This window comes from Perca flavescens, chromosome 15 (genome assembly GCF_004354835.1).
Source record: "Perca flavescens isolate YP-PL-M2 chromosome 15, PFLA_1.0, whole genome shotgun sequence".
NCBI classification, from domain to species: Eukaryota; Metazoa; Chordata; class Actinopteri; order Perciformes; family Percidae; genus Perca; species Perca flavescens.
The window spans coordinates 14,965,013-14,988,548 of NC_041345.1; the positions used below are offsets into that span (position 1 = coordinate 14,965,013).

At 38.1% G+C, this 23,536-nt stretch overlaps 2 protein-coding genes across 3 annotated transcripts; both read left to right on the forward strand.

The window, feature by feature from the left end:
* The first annotated feature begins 160 nt into the window (after nt 1-160).
* On the forward strand, nt 161-2,162 carry pet100 (PET100 cytochrome c oxidase chaperone). Its single transcript, XM_028598616.1, has 4 exons — nt 161-273; nt 471-557; nt 690-722; nt 1,267-2,162. Exons 1-4 carry the CDS (start codon nt 247-249, stop codon nt 1,354-1,356), a joined length of 237 nt encoding a protein of 78 aa, XP_028454417.1. The 5' UTR covers nt 161-246; the 3' UTR covers nt 1,357-2,162.
* Nucleotides 2,163-3,009: 847 nt separating this feature from the next.
* stxbp2 (syntaxin binding protein 2) lies at nt 3,010-14,807 on the forward strand. 2 transcript variants are annotated; one of them, XM_028598563.1, is made up of 19 exons: nt 3,010-3,167; nt 5,939-5,988; nt 6,071-6,152; nt 6,756-6,832; nt 6,927-7,002; nt 7,116-7,219; nt 7,621-7,769; nt 7,854-7,938; nt 8,548-8,678; nt 9,306-9,413; nt 9,524-9,581; nt 9,689-9,754; nt 10,164-10,244; nt 11,873-12,014; nt 12,170-12,276; nt 12,360-12,458; nt 12,552-12,637; nt 14,073-14,230; nt 14,337-14,807. In XM_028598563.1, the coding sequence occupies exons 1-19, from the start codon at nt 3,131-3,133 to the stop codon at nt 14,414-14,416; spliced, it is 1,776 nt and encodes a 591-aa protein (XP_028454364.1). In that variant the 5' UTR covers nt 3,010-3,130; the 3' UTR covers nt 14,417-14,807. The 2 variants fall into 2 exon arrangements, with proteins under 2 accessions (XP_028454364.1, XP_028454363.1); XM_028598562.1 differs by having other exon boundaries at nt 3,012-3,167; nt 14,070-14,230.
* Nucleotides 14,808-23,536: the final 8,729 nt, after the last annotated feature.

The window sequence follows — 23,536 nt, forward strand, 5'->3', positions numbered from 1 at the left end:
AAGTAATCAGATTTTGAGATCTCCAAATATTATTTTATCTAAGGGCAAAAAAATCTATAGGAATAGGCCTGAATGCCAAACGTGTGTCTATTTTCAACTGGGTAACATTTTTTATTTATGGCAACCCAAACGCATGCGTCGTGGCTTTCAAGTGATTGGACCTTCCATAAACCCGGAAGTAACGTGAAGGTCTTTGGCGATGGTCGGAGTTTGTTTCACTGTTGTGGGCCCGGTATCGATGTGAAAATGGGTGTTAAAATAGAGGTGTTTAGAGTAAGTAGCAAATGTTGTTAAACAACATTCGTTGGCATTCAATATTTATTGGTTTTAAGAATTACAAATGCACAAATCGGCCCAGATTTCATGGCTCGATCTAGCTAACGTTAGTCATTATTATTAGGCTAAGCGTGGTCATGATGTAACATGTTTCCCCTATCACTCACTGGCTGGTCTATTTGTTTTTTGAGCAGATGATGCTATATCTGTCATTTCCCGTGACCATGTTCTGGATCTCAAACCAGGCTGAGTATTTTGAAGAGTACATAGTGAAGAGAAAGGTATGTCTCTTTATTTTTGTTTAATTTTTCATCATAATTATCAGTCCACCAAGTGACGCTTGGTGCTCTTCTTGTAATAACAAATGTTTCTTTCTCTGTGCTACGATGGCATTGATCTGCTATGGTATCCAGAGAGAGATCTTCCCCCCTGACGAGGGTCTGCATGTAAGTGTAGGCTACACAATACACAGACTATACACACTCGTGTTTATAAAGTGGATACTGTCCATAAAAAAAATAAAACTGCACACTCAGCCCTCACTACAACAAATTCATTTGAATTTATTTTGATGTGGTTTTATTTTTCTGTCTATACATTCAACTTTTGTTGGCCAGCACCTCATACTCTGCAGTACACACTGTGCAAGCTTTTCAGTCTTTTTTGCCCATAAGGGCCATATGTTGTCCTCGCTGTATCATTCCGAAACCAACAGATAAATGGTATGATAAAACCACATGAAGGGTTACAAGAGCTCATCCTTGTGGTGCTCATTTTTTTATTTGAATGTTTCAGATAATACTATCAGACCTTATTTTTTTTAATCAAGTTGGATGTTTTATATATATATATTTATATTATTTTCTGTGTCTGCATTGTTCCTTAGCTGTTTTTATAACCTATATATCTGCATATTTATTCATTCAGTTCAGAACTACTGCTGTACAGCACAATATATGATGACTATGATTGTGTTTTATGTATTTTCAGAGGAAAGAGTTGGAGGACTTCAAAGAGCGAATGCGTGTTCGTAAGGAGCAGCGAATATTAAAAGAGATTTCTATGGAGTCTGAGAATTGATGAGTATGTGTTGAAAAACTGCATAAATTCCCAGCACAACCGATGGCGTATAATCTGGCAATTTTTTGGTGGCAAAATAAACTGGTCGGACTGGAGTAAGAGGATGACACATTGGAAATGAATTAACACATCCCAACGGTGTTATGGGAGTTGATTGATTGTGTCTAATATGCATTTTTAATTTACATGTGATTAATTTTTATTTTTTTCATTTTTTCATGCCAACATTCTGTGTGTTTTTAATGCCTCATGCATCAGTTGAGTTGCTGTGATTGCACTGTCATAAAATCATTATTTGAGTTATATCCCCAGTTGGATCTTATGTAATCATCCTGATTTATTTTGTAAGGTGCACTGTCTATAAAATGCATTCACCACCCCCTTGTATTTTCTCTATGTTTAATGTTTTACAACATTGCATCAAAGTGGATGTAATTAGGCATGTTTTGATATTGATAACAGAAAGAGACCTCAATACCAAAGTGTAAAAAAAAGGTAACCATTTGTATTAAGTATTCACTCCTTCGTATCCATATTTATTAGAGACACGTGACAGCAATGTCTGCCTTAAGCCTATGTTATAAAGTCTGGGTAGCTTTAGCTTAATGTTCTGGGTTGCCTTATTGGAAACTCAAATTTCCCTTAAGTCACAGTTCACTTACACACTGCAGCAGGTTTTCTTTTGTGAATTATTTGTAATTGGCTGCATTCATTGTTAATGTAAAGCAAGTGGCTGCACTAGTGATGATTAAGTGTTTTCAGTTGTGTGAAACTATGACATTAAATAATTGTTTTTCTGCTTGTCACTCTTGTGAAAGCCTAATTTCATCCACTTTGTTAATATAAAAAAAGTAGATGGGGTGGGGGAAAATGACACTATAGCACTGATTATGTATACTTATTGTTAAAATGTCATTTTAATGCTGTTTTTCATTAAGACAACTCATTGTTGGTTTTGTTTCACCTATTGTAACAGAAGCATTGATTTGCCCATTGGATGTGATTGTGTTTGGATATTAAGGTGTACAGATGTCTCAAAAATGTACCACAATAACTGAAAAGACCTCAACTTCTGGGATGAAGTGAAATACTGATCGTTATTTTCCCCATAACATCTGGCTATGTTAATGCTTGTACTATATATATATATATATATATATATATATATATATATATATATATATATATATATATATATATATTATAAAGAGACATTACCAACATGTAAGGTATGCTGCAAGTGCATGTGAATATGGAATATTATAGTACTATTAATGTTAGTTGCAGTAAATCTTTGGAAAGGGCCAAGCATCGTACAGGCTTAATTTCCTATACATTTAATTATAATTAATTTAGCTTACGGACATTTCCCACGTATGTTAGTTGTTCCAAACATGTTATACAATATATGGTTCCAACCATAAACTGTATGGTTACAGCAGGGTGCAAAATTAATTTTAAAGTTAATTAACTTTTTGGTCCACCAGCCAAATAGTGATGTTCAAAGTTGGCCAGCCACGCAATTTTTTTTGCCTGGTGGCAAATCTATCAGTCAATTGCATATTTTACCAGCATTTGGCTGGTGGATGGTGCTAATTTTGTAGCTACTTACAACACAAAAATGTGAAAAGCGTATGAGATGTGTTGAGGCAACAGTAGTACCAACCAATGGGGGGCACTATTTCGCTGTCAAAAGCTGTGTGCTAGAACCATACAGGCTTTGCAACAACAAGGAAGTGACCGACGAGAGAGAAGCCAGCAGACTGCTGTCAAGATGGCACCGAGTGGGCTGAAAGCGGTAGTAGGAGAAAGTAAGTTATACACTCATATCGTTATCTGCTTTCAGAAGTTACTAACTAACGTTGATATACACAGGTAGTTAATTCGAATGTATCTCGTACGAGCTCGATAAATTGAAGATAGACCTAACGTTATAACACAAAACACTGCTAGGACTTTGGTTCACCAATGGTTTCTTCCTGTTCCAGTCCCAATTAAAATGCTAATATTACCTAAGGAAATAATGTGTCTCGCCAACCCAAGCCATTGATAACAATTGGTATTGTTGTGTTGATAACATTTGCTGAGGGGAAATTAAGATTTGTTGTGTTATTTGGCGGATGTAAAATGCGGCATCAGTGACTGGAAATGTTGCGACAGTCCATAGGTAACGTTAGCTAGCTAAAGTTAACCTACAAGGAAGCCCGATAACTTTTCTAGCATTGGACTAAATCGGCCAGAACATTCATGCTGTACGCACAATTTTTGTTACAAAAAGTTTTTAAAGTAACTGATCATTCAATTTTTACTCAGGTGTGTTGTTTTGTTAAAAAAAAATAATGTAACTATTGTTTCAATAACGTTATATAATGGATGCATTCAAAGTATTTGTAACATAACGTCAAGTGTAGGCTAATAATGATTAATTAATACATTGTGTATTCACAAATCTCTACTAATTAATACATTGTGTACAAATCTCTACAAAGACAAATAGCGTTATGTGATGGTAATGGTTATCATATAACTAGCTATTATATTTATATGCCACATTTTAAGTATGGTAATTAAGTGGTTCATTGTTCTAAACAACCTATAATGTTAAAGGTAGTATTCATTTTAACACTGGTAATGTTACAATCTTTTCACTAATGTCAAGGATTAGGAGGAGTGTAACGTTAGTGTGCAAACACCTGCCACTCAGAATTGTTAAAATCTTCGTTATTTGTTTATTTGACAGGGACAAAGCACAGCTCCTTAGCAGTACCAGAGTTAGCTATTATAAGCTAATTTTCATCTGTAGTCCCTGGGCAGTGGTATCTTGGATCTAGGATTCTGAGACCAGACCAGTGACTTGTCATTTATGTACGTTTTAGAATATGCTCTTTTTTTCATTGCCACTAATTTGAATAACTCCTGTTTGTAGGGTTGGGCTTCAGAAACTGCAAAAGCAGTTATCTAGAACGGTGGCATGTTGACAGGTCTTAGGAGCTTGATCTAATGCTTGAAGACATTGTTGTCCACACAAGTTGAGTTAAAGCATGGGAGAGTTTAGGCCCTCTCCCCTGCCACTATAATTGCAAATAAAATATGTCATTGTAAGTAATAAACTCAGAGCAGTGACAGAGTAAAATCAAATAAGTCCTAATACAGCATTATGTTACAGGCATGACAGGCATCAGGGAAATTATGCAGATATTTTGGTACATTTTAAAAATTAACAAATGTAGGCTGAGATTTAGATTGCTAAAATACCTTGAAGGCTGTGGAAATCCCCAGCTACAAGTAGTCATCTTTTCCAGTTCCCTCTATGAAAATAGGTTGAAAATAGGCAAGATGAGGCATTTGTCAGTGATTAATTTTCAACTTGGTCCTGGCAGACATATTTATGTTGTTGAATGTATGTTGGTACAAGCTAGATTATAGGTATGGCCTCCTATCTCAACAGTCCAGACCCAAAAACAACCAGCTTCCATTAAAAATTCAGAAGCCCCACCAACACCAGATTATTATTTTGGAAACAATTCATATAAAGTAATTACAGTGATCATTAACAGGAGGTTTAGAGCAATACTATGTTTCTTTATAATTAACTGCTGAATTAAACTTGTGCCAGCTAATTATCATGACAATTAGTAAGTGAATCAATGTGGTAATAAGACTTATAACAATCAATCATATGTCTTAGAGAGTCACTGCTGTGTTTCTAATGAGGTTAATCAAGGAAGTTCAGTAATGTACATGATAACACATCGATGTAGTTCTTCATTTTCATGTCTCTTCCCACGCTGTCCTTCTGTGCACTATTAAAGAGAGGAAACGGTTTAGCTGAGGTGGTAAGCCACCCAGATCTTTGTAAGTAGATGATGGCCTAAACAATAGCCACACCTAATATAAATATTATTACTATTATAACAGCGTTTGCTGTGTGGAATAGTGCCTCTGCTCTTTTACCCTGAAGGTGTAGATGTTTTGGACAAGATGGCCTACCTCCACAGTAAAACACTGCAGGAAACCCTCAGTTTTGCAGTGTGTTTTCCCAGTAGTACCATACCTCAGCTGTTGCGTCTATGAAGTCACTGGAACAACAATTTCCAAATTATTAATCTATATCAACAAGTTTTCATTTACGGGATTGTTCCGGTACCGCTGGAGGTTCCGCTGGATGTCCATCACCTTCCACTTTCTTTGTGTTGTAGTTTTAAACTCCGGTGGATTTATGAGGACTCTGGTTAACTGCTCCTCAGATCTCTGCAGGGTAAATCCAGACAGCTAGCTAGATCTGTCCAATCTGAGTTTTCTGTTGCACAACTAAAACAACTTTTGAACGGACACGTTCCACCAAAACAAGTTCCTTCCCGAGGCTATTTTGCAAAGGCATAGTTACTCCGTTTGGCGCTTAGCGCCACCCAAGACGATTGTGATTTAAAGGAAAATGTTTAAAGTTTAAAGAAATGCCAATAAACAAGAGCACATATTTTTCCTATCTCAGAATGCTGTGTGGACTAGCCAGACTCTCCTCTGCGGCGCTGTGGAGATAAGTCTGGTCATTTATGATTTTTTTTTTCCCTCTCTTCTACAGAAATCCTCAATGGGGTCATTAAGAGTGTGAAGAAGGATGGAGAATGGAAGGTAACCGTTGACCAATAAGAATAAAAATCCCTTGATTTTTGTCACTAAATTTATAACCCCTTTTTATCTTGTGTTACTTCAGGTTCTTATTGTGGATCACATGAGCATGCGAATTCTGTCCTCTTGCTGCAAGATGTCTGACATTTTGGCAGAGGGGGTTACCAGTAAGTATGCAGATAACTAATGGTCTTGCATCCTATGGATCAGTTGCATATATGAGGGATCACACTTCAAAGAACTAACAGATATCCGTACACTGTTTTCAAGTGTTGCTTAACCTTTGCCTGCCTCTTTTAAACTGTCATCATAGATCAATTGGGGGATATTTACATTTGTCCTGTCCACATACAAAATGCTCATCGTCTTTCCTACATTATATGTGGATGGCCATAATCTTTCTTAAGTTGACAGTGTCCACTGTCCCTAGCACATTAATGGTCCCTGATAGATTTGATATAAATGAAAAAGATGCAGTCCATACAAGGCCACTTCATTTGCATAATCTAATTTTTTTTTTTTTATCTGAAATTTGCACATGAAAGTGTTTTTCACCATCCACAAACCAAATGTGTGTGGCCTTCTCAGAGTTCCACACACACACTTGTAATTCATGCCAGCATTCACTGATTTTGATCTGGTAGCTTGTACATTATATTACTGTATTTCACCTGACATGATGGTGATGTTAATGTTTTATTTGCAGTTACATATTGATTAAGTCAGATTGTGTAGATTAAAGTAAAGGTTCTCTGTTTTCTCGTTTTCAGTTGTGGAGGACATCAATAAACGTAGGGAGCCCATCTCTAGTTTGGAGGCCATTTATTTGATTTCACCTGTGGAGAAGGTTAGCTGTTGCCTTTCCTCAGATTCCTCAGTTCCCTCATTGTGAATTTTCTCATAATCTTAATCTTTTAAACAAAAATTGTTTTCATTTACAGTCAGTCCGTGCTCTTATTAACGACTTCAAAGATGCTGCCTTTACTTACAAAGCAGCACACATCTTCTTCACTGATAGTAAGTGTGTGTGCGTGCAGTGCTCATTTGTATTATTACGTTTTGAAATATATTGAATAATAACATTAAGCTATTGCCATTTCTAATTTATTTATTAATGTTTGCTTCCATAGCTTGTCCAGATGGTCTCTTTGCCGAGATTGGTAGATCCAGAGTTGCCAAGGTTGTCAAGACTTTAAAAGAGATCAACGTTGCTTTCCTGCCCTATGAGGCTCAGGTAGGGAATTATCTCCCCTTTTTTGTATTAGTTGTATTTTGGTTACCAACAACTCCTGAGGAAAGTATCTGGCTGGCTGCTAAACGCCCCACTTTGCTAAACAGCGAGTCACTCATTTTGTCTGTGTTTTGTTTGGTACTGGGCAGGTAGCATACAGTGGGTTTATCTATTATGCCTGCTATGGCTGGAAACAAGGTTGATGAGAGAGTTAAGAGTGAAACAGTAAAGTTTGAGCTGAAAGATGCTTAAATGTTCCCCTAGAGCTGTGGGTATATTACCACTATTACTACACCTTTCACATTATACGCAGTCATTTTTTCCATTGTTAATGTAAATGTGAATAGTTCTGCTTGATTGTTGTAAACATGATATGGTTAAATTGATACCTCTCACCCCTGCAGGTATTCTCCCTGGATGATCCAAACTCCTTGTACTCCTTCTACAGTTCTAAGCCAAATAAAGATAAAGACAAAATGATGGAAAATCTGGCGGAGCAGATTGCAACCCTGTGTGACACACTTAAGGAGTACCCTGCAATCCGTTACCGCAAGTATGAAAGCCTTGCATAAAAGTACACTGAAATTAGTTTTCCGCTGAATTTGTTGATTCATTTGTATACCTCTCTGTTTCTAAGGGGACCAGAGGACAATGCTAGACTGGCTGATGAAGTCTACCAGCGCCTTACTGCTCATAAAGCTGACAACCCAAGCATGGGAGAGGTTAGGACCTACTTAGACCACCACCCACAACAAGTTTTATGTGCTCTACAGTATCAATACAATTCTTGTATTCTGAATTCTTATTCTGCTTTTTTTTTCCTGCTAAACCAACTTTTCCATATAAGAGAATACACTTCCTTCGGGATTCTGCAGCTCTTCACCTTCACAGGTTGTGAAAGTTTCTGTGGTTTCTGGGTTTTATTTCCTGTTGATTACACCTGGACCTTTCCCTTTTTCCCTTCTTTTCTGTCTTTCTTAGCTGACATATCCTTGCTCCTGAGATGGGTCTTAACAGGCATGTATTACTGTTTTCTTTTTGCCCCCATAGATCTGAAGTGCATTACCATGCTGTGCTGTCTAAGCATTCTCTTTATTTTTTACTGTACTTGACAAATTTTCTGAAGCACTGCCTCATGCTGCAACAGACAGCAGATATTGAACTTGTATTGATAAAAGACTTTCACTGCATGACAGATTCACAAAAAGATAATAAAGGGCCTTATATTTCATGCGTACTGTAGACTAGATCCTAATTTATTATGCATCTGTGAAGTTCTCTGTAAAGTATTATTAGTATTATATAATATCCCTTATGTTTATTGTTTTTAGGGTGCAGATAAGGCGAGATCCCAGCTACTGATTGTTGATCGTGGGTTTGATCCCATCTCCCCTATTCTACATGAGTTGACCTTCCAGGCGATGGCCTACGACTTGCTAGATATCAAACAAGACATCTATAGGTGAGTGAATATCTGGGCTGCTGTTCATTTGCTTTGCCAGGTCAGTGTGCTGTCTTGGGCATACCAAATTTCACTTTATGAGGTTTTTAACATTAATATGAGTTCCCCTAGCCTGCCTATGGTCCCCCAGTGACTAGAAATGGCGATAGGTGTAAACGGAGCCCTGGGTATCCTGCTCTAACTTTGAGAAAATGAAAGCTCAGATGGGCCGATCTGGAATCTTGTTCCTTATGAGGTCATAAGGAGCAAGGTTACCTCCCCTTTCTCTGCTTTGCCCGCCCAGAGAATTTGGCCCGCCCATGAGAGAGAGAGAGAGACATCATGGCTTGCAAAAAAGCAAAGTGGCGGTTGGTCAAGGCCACACCCCCACCCTCCACCTTGCCCACCCTCTCTCCTCCTCAATAGCATTTAAAGCTACAGACATTGAAATGGCACATCCTAAGGAAAGCTCATTGTGGGACTGGCTCTAGTGGCTGTAATTCTGCACCAAGGCTGAATTTCGGGAAAGAAACATCAGATACAGTATTAGAGGACTGCTAAGGTCTATATAAAAGCATCCAAAAAGCAGCATGTCATGGGACCTTTAATCCATAGTTAATTGTGTTGTACTTGTTTTATTTATTGAAGTTATCAGACAACCGGCATTGGGAATTCGAATGACCGAGAAGTATTATTGGACGAAGATGATGAGCTCTGGGTTCAGCTCAGACATATGCACATTGCTGATGTCACTAAGTAAGTCTGTCACATCTAGATGAGAATATAACTCATGTCATCATTATTATAACTAATTAAATGTACTCCTGCACAAGGTGACTGATCATTTTCAAAACCCATTGTTGCAGGAAAGTGACAGAGCTTCTGCGCACCTTTTGTGAGAGCAAGAGAATGTGCACTGACAATGTGAGTGTTCATGTATAGTTCAGTTATTATAATAGATGTCTGTGATATAAGATGAAGACAACTTTTATGTTATAATACAATTTTGGTAAAAATGTTTTGCATTTCAGGCCAACTTAAAAGATCTCTCTCAGATGTTAAAGAAGATGCCACAGTATCAAAAGGAGCTGAGCATGGTGAGTAGGATGGAGAAAATCTTAACCATATATAGTATTTTCATCATCATTTTATTTATTTATTGTAAAGTCAGTACTCTCTGAACTGTACAAGATTAGGACTATACACAACAGTGAATTTTCCCTTAATCAGAATTTTGAACATATTTTATTAGGAGACAGTATTGAAAGTACAGTTTGAACAAGTCTTAATTAAAAGAATTGCCCACATTCTAGTTAATGGCCCATACACTGTCAATTATGACAAGAATCTCTGTAGTTGCTCCAGAAAGTTTCTATCTCCTATCAGTTCTCAGTCTTGCCTGTGGCTTTGAAAATGTTTTATTGGTTTTATATATCATATGATGGTTTTGTTATAAATGCAAATTAATTAAATGTTGTTATTATAATTATGCATTTTCATTCACAGTACTCTACTCACTTGCACCTAGCTGAAGCTTGTATGAAGAAATTTAAGGGCTCTGTTGATAAGCTTTGTGAAGTGGAACAGGTCAGTACTCTTGTGGGGTGTACAATTGAAATTAATAATTTTTTGACAGTATCCTCGACATTTTGACTCAGCGCAATTAGGACACAAACAGCTCAGATAGATTTTTAAAAAAGAATTGCATTGTTGTAATGTTTACAGCTATACTGTGGTGGTCCCGTTTATTACATCTACAGTTTTATGGCAATGAAATGAGTGAAGCTATAGTTGTCCCGTACATCTATAGCTGGAGGTATAAATAGAAACATGATAATGGTCTCTTGATCCCTGAAGAGAAAGGTACCCATAGAGGAGCATTCAATTAAAGTATTGGTATTTGTCTGCTCATGCATAGTTGATAAAATAGTAGTTTTTTTATATTGCAGGGTAGCAACTATATGTCCCACTGTGTTAGTCAGTAACGGTAAGTATCTTAGAGGGAATGTCTGACAGAGTTACTCTGTCCCACTCACTCAACACACTAAGTGACCTTGATGTGATGGCATCTTTATTTATAGCTCCACTAATGTTGTGATATTTAATGGAGAATCGTAATATTACATAAGAAGCTTGGGACCGGACATCAACGTCCACATATCTACAGAAATGCAGGAGAAGCTGTTATGTCATTACTGAGTGTCAAGGCATTAAATAACCCACTTTAACTACTTGGTGATGTAGAAATCCTTCCATCAACATGAGCCTGGGATAAAGCCACAGTCCAGACCAGTGCCAAGACCCAGTGTGTTGTTTGTATGAGCTAGACATGGTTTGTCTCCATGAGAGGACATATTTGGTTACATTTCCATCCCTTATCAGATAATCCACACAGGAAATGATAAGCATGCATGGTCGTGGCATTATGAGATGCAAGTGTTAATGGGGCCTTTTTATGAGTGAATTACTCAAATGCACTAATGGATGGTCAGCATGTCTGAAAGCTGCCTCTTTAATCCAATGGGCATGTTTTGGCTCAAAGATGGACAGTGTGATCCAACAGCAACAGCTCTCTATCAGCTGTCATTTGTTTTAGTGTTCTACATTGTTTGGGCAACCCGATACAGATGTATGTGTGTAACATTATAAACAAAACAGTGTGCTGTATTTTTATGTGCTCTTGTAGCCACTGTCTAATTTCACTTGCTCATAAAAAGTTTTGTTGTCGATTGGCCCCAACAAAGCTTAGTCCAAATTCATCATAACGCTTAACAAGAGTTTTTAGGGAGGTCACACAGTGCCCAGGATTGCATTAAAGGGATATCCCAAATCTGGATGCAAGTATAAAAACCAAGTTAAGTGTCCAATATCTATCATTATTTTTGACATAGTTAATGGATTACAAATGCAACTCTGGAGGTTTACTGTGAATCTAGGACAGTTTATTTCATTACAAATATTTTTTTCTTCTGTTCAGTGAAACAATTGTAAGTATTCTGAGATTATTATTATACGGAGCAGTTTACAGCATATGTAACGCCAGCAATAACCTTTTTTAAGAAGTTTAGTGAAAGGCTCAGTGCAATCGTGCTAATGCATTATTCTTCAAAGTCATCATCCTGTGTCAGCTGCCCTGTGAGTTGTCTGTCAGCTGACTTAAGTTGTAATTGAGATTCCAGTTGAAGTTAATAGTTAACCATGGGTGTCTTCCACAGGACCTGGCAATGGGAGCAAATGCAGAAGGGGAACCTCTGAAGGATGCCATGAAGAGCATTGTTCCTGTGCTCCTGAACAATGAAATTGGGGCCTATGAGAAAATCCGCATCATACTGCTGTACATATTCCACAAGAAAAAAGGTGTGGCCTTTTCACAAATCTTTTTTTTTTTTTAACTAATATAACATTTTAAAACCAAAATGTTTTCATGACCAGAAGCTTTTTTGTGTTGACTAGCAGAGAAACAAGTGTTCTCATTGCCTTCACCATTGTTAAATATCTGGTTATCCATATAGGCATCGGGGAGGAGAACCTTGCCAAGCTCATCCAGCATGCAAACATACAGGCCGACAGCAACATCATCACCAATCTGCAGAACCTGGGCTGTAACATTATAGCTGGGGTAAATTTCTTGATTGCATTGTGGGTGCAATTTCAAATATAATTTTCCGTCAGTATTTGTAACATACTTATGTTGTTTGTTAGGGCCGCAATGCAGAGCAAACTCTGCCTGAGCGGAGGGAGCGCACAGAGAGCACGTACCAGCTCTCTAGATGGGCACCCATAATCAAAGATGTCATGGAGGTAATAAAGCCAAAATGAGGTTTCTGATGTTACTGGCACACCTGCTCAGTTTTGCCTTCAAATATTTACACAGTCTGTGTTTCTGTGTTGCAGAATGCCATCGAGGACAAACTGGACAGAAAGCAGTGGCCATTCATCTCTGATCCTGCTCCCATCAACACAACTCAGACTGCAGTCAGGTGGGTGCTTGAAACCAAAAATAAATTGTTTATCAAATGTGAACTGCACATTGTTACTTTATTACAGTGCACGATATTATAAAAAAAATGATTGGTTAATGAGTAATAATACAAAACATTTTGAAAACATGACGGCTAGACTTTCACAGACGGCTTTTTTTTTCTAATGTTCCAAGGTGATATTACTTTTAAAAAAAAAAATCCTTGTTTTTCTATTTTTTTAAAGCAACAAAAATATTAACTGGGATAGCAGACAGATTAATGTTGTCAAATAAAAGCTTTTATCCATTATACTAAGTTGGAACCAAGCTTTTGACAAAGTGAGTTGAAAAGGTGAAGTTAAGCCATTTTTGCTTTTCACTCCTATCATGACCATAGTGCTTATACAAACCGCTCTCATGGACCTGGGTTGACTCATAATCTACATAATGCACAATGCTGGTCCCCTTCCTTTTAAGCAAAGTGCAGAATTAAAACTGAGTGGTCATTAATATTAACCCTATGCTAAAAATAAAGGCTGGCTAAATAGGACTGGCTATTAAAAATCGGACATGGCAGTTGGAAATAAGGTGTTAATTTGACCGCTTTTGTAACATTATGAAACTGATTGGCAGAGGTAGTAAGCAAAGCGTTACAATAAAATATGAATGCAGTATGAACTTAAATTGTGTTAAACTAGCAGAGCTGTTTGCACTATGTGCATTGACTAAAGGGCTGTCCACACCGAGAAGATAACAATAACTATAACGATAACCATAAATATATAGTTTTTAAAATCGTAACTCCAGTGGATGGTGGGGTCCACACAACTATATTGACAACGACCGTGGCAAATGACATCATTGGGATCACTTTTAGAGCAATTTAATGAACGATAGAAACCCTTACAGCCAATCAAAATCCATCTGAATTTACAACATGACACGGCAGATGATACTGCGGAGAGATTTGTTTCACACAGGTGGTCAGTGGCATGGCGTGACTTTCCACTCTACGATCCATTAGGTAGCTCAACATTACTTTAAAAATATTTCAGTTACACTTTTACTTGAAGGTATCTACGTAAGAGTGTCATAAACATTATAAACAAGTCATAAACGTTTATGACATAACTTTTCTGTCAGCAAGTGTCATTCGGTTTTTGTCATGACAAGTTATGGTTAGGGTTCATGTGTCATGACCGTGTCATGTGTTCATGACAGTCTCATGTCACTCTTATGTAGATACCTTCAAGTAAAGTGTTACCAATTTTTTTCATGTCACAGAAACCACTGAGAGTGAATCTTGTGTTATCTGAATGCTATTCTCATACTGTCAGTGTTTTTGTTCCAGGGTTCTGTACAGATCTGACACCCGCCCGCCCGATTATTGATGGATCATTCAGTGTACTGAAACTGACTTATTGCTCATTATTGTTTTAATTCTTTTACAGCAGTGCACGTTTTGGACACTGGCACAAAAATAAATCTCCAACAGAATATCGCTCTGGCCCTCGACTTATTATATTTGTGATTGGTGGGGTGTCCAAGTCAGAGATGCGCTCTGCCTATGAAGTCACTCGAGCCACTGACGGGAAATGGGAAGTGCTGATTGGTAAGGAATCCATGTTGAGGAGGTCACGATTTTGTTTGTCCCAAAAATGCAGCATTCAAGAGGTTTTGCCTCCTTTTTATGAAAAATATCACATTTTCCTTGACAGGGTCTTCTCACATCCTGACTCCAACCAGCTTCCTTAATGACCTGAAGAGTCTGGACCAAGTTCCTAATCCTGATAGTTAGATAGTTAGACCCTGAACGGAGAAGAACACACTGGAATAAGGGTTTAGTCTTTCATTTGAGATGACTGGTTGCTGATCTTCTGTCACAGCCTCTCCGACGTCTAAAGTGATGCATGAGGAGAAATCTTAGATGTAGCCGTGGATGGAAACTTGTGATTCTTTATTTTGTTTTAGAATAGTCATTTTGTTGTTTATTGTGAATTGGGTTCTGTGTACTGTTGTGATTAAAATTGTATTCAAATATTTAATTAGACATTATTAATCTTTTGATTATTTTACTATTCTCATTCAAATTGTTATTTTTTGTTACTAAATTATATATGAGATTTCCCTAATTTTGCTTTCAAACAATTTCATCTTTCCCACAAAACTGGATCATGTCACACCAAAAATCTTATCAAGTCTAATGTAGATGTAGTTAAGTCATGTCAAAGTATGTATTGTATATTCATTCAGGTTAAGTGTGAAATACCTTCTGTTTTTTTCTCTAGGTACATTTTTTTCCTTAATTTCATTTTAGACAAAATGTCTCAACTGCTGTTTTATGAAATCTTGCACATTTACCATATACTTTAATATATTGCCGGAAGTAAGTATGGTGGGTGTTTGTTTCTTTGATGTTAAAGATAAGTAATAAAGAAACATGATATTCACTTTAAATTGTGTCTTGTGCATTGTGTTCCAGAGGACTTTCAATCAGCATAAAAATTGCTTTAAATGCGACAAAATAATCTCAACTCCCTGTCCACTTAATATGAGCTTTATCACACATGGTGATCCCAAATTTAAGAATAAACTTCCATGCTCAGAATTGTTCATTGTGGATCTTTTGACTTTGGTATTTTATTCAACCACCATCTTTCACTAAAATACGTCAGCCAAGGAGGTTATGTTTCAGAAAACCTACTGGCCCCATTTTCATGAAACTTGGTGGAAGGGTGTAGCATGACCTAAGGAAGAACCTGTTAACCATCTGAGCTATAGATGATCATCCATGCTTACTATATATATCATCCCCACTAGACCACTGCAGTTCTCTTCTCACCTGCCTCAGCAAGTCGTCCCTTGACTGTCCACAACAGCTCCAGAATGCTGCTGCAAGGCTGTTGACCTGGTCCAGCATTACAACTTACATCACTCCCGTCTAATCCTCTTAACACTGGCTTCCTATCAAATTCAGGATTAATTTTTAGATTATTGTCTTGACATATAGAGCTTTGCATGGTCAGGCACCTGTGTACATCTCTGACCTGCTCCATCCTTATATCATCAGTAGGTCACTTAGGTCTTCTGACCAGGGCTTACTGGTTGTCCCTTGTGCTTGATTAAAATCAAAAGGGGACCGTGCCTTTGAAGTGATGGCTCCGACACTGTGGAAGGCCCTTCCTATTGTCACACATTCTGTGGTCACTGTTGACGCTTTTACAAAGCAGCTGAAGACTCACTTATTTAAATTGGCCTTTGTCTAATGTTTGTAATTTTGTTTGTTTTTAAGTTAATTTGATTACCTTTTTTTAAAACAATTGTATTCTTGTGAAGCACTTTGAGACTGTTCTGTAAAAGGTACTACTTTAAATAAACTTATTACATTTTGGAGTGGATTCGAATCATGGGGCAGATACAAAAATTATTTTTCACTGTCATTTTCATATTTGTAAGTATATTTGTATGTGGGTTTTGAGTTTGACCTCGTTTATCACAGCAGTATCAGTTTTGTTTATCTCAATATCACAACCTGGGCATATGCCTACTTCAACTATTGCTAATGTGTAGGGACGTTAAAATGCAAACATGAATTTTAAATATAGTGTTAGGTCAGAAGGGAGAACATGTACACCTAACAGTGAAAAACCTCATCCCTCTCCATGTTGAGGATTATGTTTTCATCTGGGATTACAGATGGTAATATTACGGTCAGGGCACTTTCTTGGGTCTTAACGGCAACGGGTTAATACTCAGGACTTATCTCTATATAAAGGCCTTCCACCGAGCCATATCCAGTACATATTTGGAGTAGCATCAGTCAGGATCATCATTTCCATTGCACATACAATAGTTAAATTCAAGAAGTATTGAATGGATTCTCCATCACTTACAGGGAGTACTTTTGTGTAACCTTCTGTACTTTTTCACATTTTTATCATCAATACGGGACTCTTCCCTCTTTTTGCATTATTTTTCATCATGGCAGCTGCCAAAGTGGACTCAAAATCAGAAGCTACCGACACTGTGCTGGTAAGATCTTTGTAGCCTAATAGTCCCATGCTTGAACGTTTGTGTACATTTTGAATAACAGTGCATGTTTTTTGATACATATATTCTTAAATGATATTTTGGTTCTTATTGTATAGTGTTAATTATTGTTTATTTATTTTAGATATTTGCGTACAGAATGGTATTTAATTCTCGAAAGTGACCAAAAGAAGCAAATATTTTGAGCTGTCATATTTATTCTCCTCCATAGTTAAAGTATTTTATCATAATTTGTTGGCAATGTCATATACTATAATTGATTACATCTTGATATTACATCCATGTTTTACATTGGTCCCCAAAATGGGTTCCTGGACTTTTACTGTGATATGGAGAGTGAGAAAAGATTAGCTTTTAAGAATAATTGAATTTTATATTAGGATTTATATTGGGCAATAAAACAAAATGGTTTAGGACTAGGACCAAGGAGTACCACTATACTATATCTACATGTTTTAATAGTTCACACTATTTGCTTTTTCCTTTGGCTGATGTTCAACAGGAAACCCCAGAACATGAGCAGATCATCAACATAATGAGTTACTCACAGCGTGGACGAATGGATGAACAGCGTTGCTCCTTGAGTCCTGTTAAAACTGGACAAATCAAAACTACACCTGCAGGTTGGGACAGCAGACACAGAGATACCATCAGCAGTGTATGTGTCCTTTTGTAGATTGATTGTTGATTGTTTCACCCCTGCTCCCCACAGGTTCAAACTATGGGGGACGACACCTTAATGAACTGAGAGTGTCATTGCCAGGGTTAAACTACCAGGTACTTGACTACAAGCTGTAAGGGCTTAGTGCATGCACCTGCACATGTGGTGTTATGAATAATGAATGACGTCTACCCCAAATGTGACTTGTTTTCTCAGGAACCTAGGAGTAATAACCATCACAGCTCTGCACCTCAGATTTCTGTGACAGAGAGTACTCCAGATAGAAACAGGAAGCTTCTGTTCGTACCAGACAACCAATTAAACGTCTGTTCTGTCCTACTGTTTCTTCTACTGACTCGTTTGACATTATTAGATGATATTAATCCTCATTTGATCAAATCTTAATCTCACTGTTTTGTTTTTTTGTTTTTTTTCCAATAGAAAGAATTACCTGATGAACAACAGAAGTTCATGAATATGATCAGCCAAGGCCAGCCTGGATGCATGGACAACCAGAACTGTTCCTTGGATTCAAGCAAGAGTGCTCCCTGCACACCCAAACACACAGACAGAAAGCCTGCTGCATGTACATCAAACACAGGTAAAAATTAAAACAGGTTGAGGCTGTGTTTATAAAGTCTCTGTGAACATTTTCCAAAGTTGCAATTCTTGTAATTGCCTCTTTACCATTTGGTCCTAACAGATCCAGGTTTAGACAAGTTTATTTTCATTTTTAAAGTTCATTGTCTATATAGTTACTTAACTATTTCACCTGTTTTCACATTTTATCTTCCCAGATCGAGATTCTGATATGTTGTTCAGCCTCTTGGCCAACACTCAGAGCCAACGGCTTGACGACCAGCGAGTGTCTCTTCCATTATTACCAGGATTACAAAAGGAGAATGCCACATCTACTGCAGTAGGGGATTCAAGCTACTTGTGTTACATGGTCTCTAAAGTCCAGGTTAGTACTTTCCTTTTGTCAAAGAACTAATTGATGCAATTGATGAAAGTACCAAAATACTTTAGGCTTTGAGGGCTAACTTGAATGCAGATAAAATATTACATGAATGAAATGTTTGGATGCTAAAAGCCATACATTTGCAGAAATGTTTTGGATGTACGGTGCTTCAAAGTCTGTTTTCATGTCAAAGCATGCCATCATCTTAGGAACCATTCACTTAGGACATTTTTTCACAGTTTTTGAATCCTGTAATATGTCATTTGTAAAATTCAAACCTGTTGACAGGGCTAAGAATCTTATAATTACATTCTTACATGAAGCCATCATTTGCTCAATACTGTGTGGAACTTTATGTATCACAGAAGTGTGCCTCCTGATCAAGAATGCTGAAAAATGCTGATGTAATGCATTTTCAGGAATCCAGAATGGATGACCAAAGGTGCTCTCTACCTCAACTCCTAACCCCGGCAACCAAATGTTCACCAAAAAATGATACATCTGCATCTGCTTCAGGCCCTCCACGTTCAGCCTCATTCAGCCCCGGCTCAAACATAGGTCGACCAAAGACTGAAGATAAAGCATCTCAAAAACAGGTATATGCTCAAGTCACTGCACATTTTTAAACCCAGGAGATAATTTACAACATTTTTAAACAATGAGATCTTAGATCTGTAATCTGCATTTAAATTTATATTCCAGATAATTTATTTACTGACGTAAATATGTACGGTACACTTTTCCCATCTAGGCCTTGACTCCAGCTACACAGGAAGATTTTTTGTACTTAATGAGTCATTCCCAGCGTGGGCGAATGGATGAACAGAGATGTGTCTTAAATGTTAGTCCCCAGTCCACACCCAAGCACAAGCCCAGTCAGAGCACCTTGCCCAAAGGTTAGAATACAAACATATTTGCCTTGCTGTTTTTATTCTTGAATTTTATGTTTTTGCAATTGAAATGCTCTTTCATGTTGTGATAATTGTTTACATGTTTAAACGTAAAACTAATATGGCCCTTTTTTCACCAACCCAGGTCCAGATTCTGAAAAGTTCTTTAGCCTGCTGGCCAACTCTCAGGGCCAACGACTTGATGACCAGCGAGTGTCTCTTCCTTCGTTGCCAGGGATACAGAATGGAGGTACCACATCAACATCAACCGCTGCAGAGATGGATGCAAGCTACTTGTGTTCCATGGTCTCCAAAGTCCAGGTTGGGCCTACTCTTGACAGTTTTTGTGATTTTATTCCACAAAGTCTTCACACATTTATTTGCAGATGTAGGATATGTTTAACAGCACATGCAACTGCTTTTATTAAACATTACAACAATGAATCCTATTTTCCTTCCACAGGGCTCAAGGATGGATGAACATAGATGTTCTGCACCCCAAATCCTCCAAAATGTGGGTACCCCATTTACTCAACGCAAAGAGCATCCCAAATCAGACACATCTGATAAACCTCCCCAAAGTTCGTCTTCTGATGTCCGTGCCAAACCTGAACAACATCAGCAGGTGAGATAGCATGCTGCACAATAAACAGCTTATAGTTTTGCCAACACATCTACTCTCCTGTAATGTTATATTCATTTAAGTAAGATATTAAAATGACATCAGTGATGGATAGGGAGGCTCATCCTCCACAGTCTTTTGAAGAAAAAATGTGCTTATTTCATTTTATCCAGCCTCTATTGGCTAAGTTGTTTGTTAGTTGTCTCACTTCTCATTGCTTTTATTTATTTAAATCTTTATTAGGAGGCATCTCCAGCTGAAGAGGAGCAGTTCTTAAAAATGATAAGTCATGCACAAGGTGGACGTATGGAAGAGCAACGCTGCTCTTTACAACCCAGCAGAAGTACACCAGCCACACCCATGCACAATGGAATTGCTTTAAATAGTGTAACCACAGGTCAGAAAAACACAAGGGGCAAGGTCAAGTATGTGTTTACTCTCCCTGAGACATCACAGAAATTACTCTTGACTCTCTGTAACAGGTGCAGACGCTAACGAATTCTTCAAAATCATAGCCTCCAGTCAGGGACGACGGCTAGACGATCAGCGTGTTGCACTTCCGACCCTGCCAGGGATACATGGGAATTCTGAAATAATGGAAAATGGTGGAAATGCAATAGCTGGAATCCCAGTAAGTTACACAACATTTAAATGATTGATGGTATGAACATATAGCCTGACATGGTCATACTCAGATTCTAGTCAGAATGTGAGTCTGAAATCGCTCCATTGGGCTGTGATTATGGGGCGTTCCCCTTCCAACCGAACCAGGAAAAAAAATGCCTCTGCATTCATTGGATAGACTCCAGCTCCAGATAAAGACTCCAACCAATCAGAGCAACGGAACTCAACACTGTGTATCGTCTCCATAACAACCACTATTTGCACAATGCATTCGCGTGCATTCGTTCTAACTTCCGACATTTAGACTTTTTTGAAGCTGGATATATCATTTGTTTCTTGTAAATATAAATGTGGATAACGTTAATGATAGTGACATGCTCGCTACAGTTGCATTTCTAGAGATGGATCGGCGAAAACACGTTTTATTTCTCTGATTCACGGCTTTGTTCTAGCGCCGGGACTCCCTCTCTTCAGTCTCTCTCTATGTCGCTCCACCATATAACGCTCTCTCTCTTCAGTCTCTCTCTATCTCTCTCCACCATATAACGCTCTCTCTCTTCAGTCTCTCTCTATCTCTCTCCACCATATAGCGCTCTCTCTCTTCAGTCTCTCTCTTGCTTTCGGGCAGTTGTTGAGGCTCCTCCGCTGAGGATTTTAAAATGAATGCGCTGTCGATATCTTCTGTAACAGACGCGATGGTGAAATCTACACATCTCAACAAATTCAACCCAAGCGTTCTTTGGTGACGTGATTGATTCTGTTACTGTTGATCATCTGTCCGACAATCTGATTGGTCCGAACAGATCCTGTTCGGGCTTCTCAACGGAGCAACTCCAGACCGAACTTCCCGACCTCGAATTTTGTGGGCGGGGCCAAGTTCGGCTGGCATCCAGGCTAATGAACATAAGGAATATTGCCAAACTGTTTTATTAAATATATATAGGCTATGCTATATTTAGTTCCTTGTTATTTTTATGGTACACTCCCACGATGTGAATGGTATGCAGGACATGATTCATATCTGTCAATGTGCAGGCATAACTCATGAACTAGTCATGGCACAAATGTCATTCTTGGACCACAAGGACCTTGTACCTTATGGTTTCAAATTCAGATATGGTTCTCCATTCTAGATATGGAGCATTTTTGTACCATTTGTATTGTACGTAAAGAAGAAAAGTATGTTGACATGGAAATATCTGCTTAATAAACATCTCATACACACAATTGATTAGGATTTTATAAAATCACAACTGTTATAGCAGAATACTTGACTACTTTTCCTCTGCAAGGCTTCACCACCACACATCACTGTGGCTGAAAGTACACCAACAACATCAAGGAAGGACTGCTCCAGACCTGTCTCTCAATCCCAAATGGCTTATGCAGAGTCTGGCTCCCCCAGAGCCCTACCCAAATCTGCTTCATTTACCACTGCAACAGAATATCAGAAGAATCTAAATTCCCCAGCACAGGTAAATTGTTAACCTCAAATATAACAGCGTTTTGATTTCATTAGGAGAGTGACTGCTACGGAGAAAAACATTGCAATTAGTATTTTTTTAATTGTTGAATAGACTGCTGCATTTACCGGTTGTTTTTGTATTGATTTGCACTGAAAGAAATCGTCAACCAAACCTTTAAAAGTGAAAAGATCTAACTTGTGTGAGTCCAGCTTTTAATTATTTAAATGACCTAACCCTACCCTGCAGTTAGTGTGGAAGTGATGGTCCTTTCTCAGAGTCCCATGTGTGAGTTTCACTTATAAAGTGGACATCTTGCTGCTTTAAGTGATTAGTGTTCTAGAGCTGTTCTGCAGTTGGCCACTAATGAATGAACAAAACAACTAAACAAGAGTCACTGAACCACTTTGTATAGAACAGCATGTCATGCTATTTCTTCACAGGTTACAGTGAGGGTGTCCATGAGCTTCACACCAGAGCAGGTAAGCTGTGGCACAGCTCGGTAGAATGTGAGATAATAGCCTATGCTTGTTGTCTTAATGAAAGATTGGTGCCTTCATTTATGCTTTTTTGACTCTTATCTGTCAAAGGGACACAGGAATATCAACCAACCATGTGCATTCCCAGAGGTCTTCCTCACTCTAGGAGCCCCTGGAGATAGCCTTGTGATCCCTCTGAGCCCACGACCTGGCAGACCCCTGTCCTTCAACTTGAACCTTGTCCCAAAAGAGGCCAAGTCCAGGCACAGCTCTCCAAGCCGTGCAAGTCCCCGAAAAGCCCACTCAAGGCCGTCATCTCCCAACCGATATGAACAGGGGAGCATGACCAGCCCCATCAGTCCAGATGAAGACTACTTCTCTCTGATTGAGAAGGTTCACACATACCAGCTGCAGAAGGGAATGGCTCAAGGAGGACAAAAGTGGAAAGGGGATCCTGGAAAGGGGAGGGAAAAAGCTGAGCAAGGAAAGGGAAAGGGTGGTGGAAAGAAAGATAAGAAGGATGGTGGCCATAAACAATAGTCAAGTATGCCACAAATGATCTATTGAGGAAAGCAATAGAAATACAATGTGAGGTGTCTGTAATTGGCTTGGATGGAAAACAATTGATTGAACAATGTTCATAAAATTTTATCTGTATTTTTAATATACCTGCACTAATTAGAAGCTCTTGCTGTAGTACAACTCAACTTTATTGTGTTTTTATTTTCAGGACTGGGTAGGTTATGGTATTTTAATTATTTATTTTCATTGCTGATTTATGTTCCATATACATATATTGTTTCAAGCTTAGTTGTGTGGATGAGAACTCATTGCTTTGCTTTTTCAAATGTAAATGCTATGTGTACAGTTAAAGATAATACTATTTAAGCTGCTTATCCAAAAAGAGAAATTGTAGAAAGGTTGGAATTAAACTTTGGCAAAACATTTTTTGACTGTGCCAAATCATGTTTGCTCTTGATAAGTTGAACCACATCATTATCCTAGAAAGAGCAATAATTTGCCAGTTTGGTCTTCATATTGACACACAGGGTTCTAACACAGTCCCATGTAAGTGTTATCTAAGCTAAGTAGGTTATCTAGGGTTGAATATGACAAACAAGAAGTAAAAAAGAAAACAGAATATTTGAGTCATGATTAACATTTATTG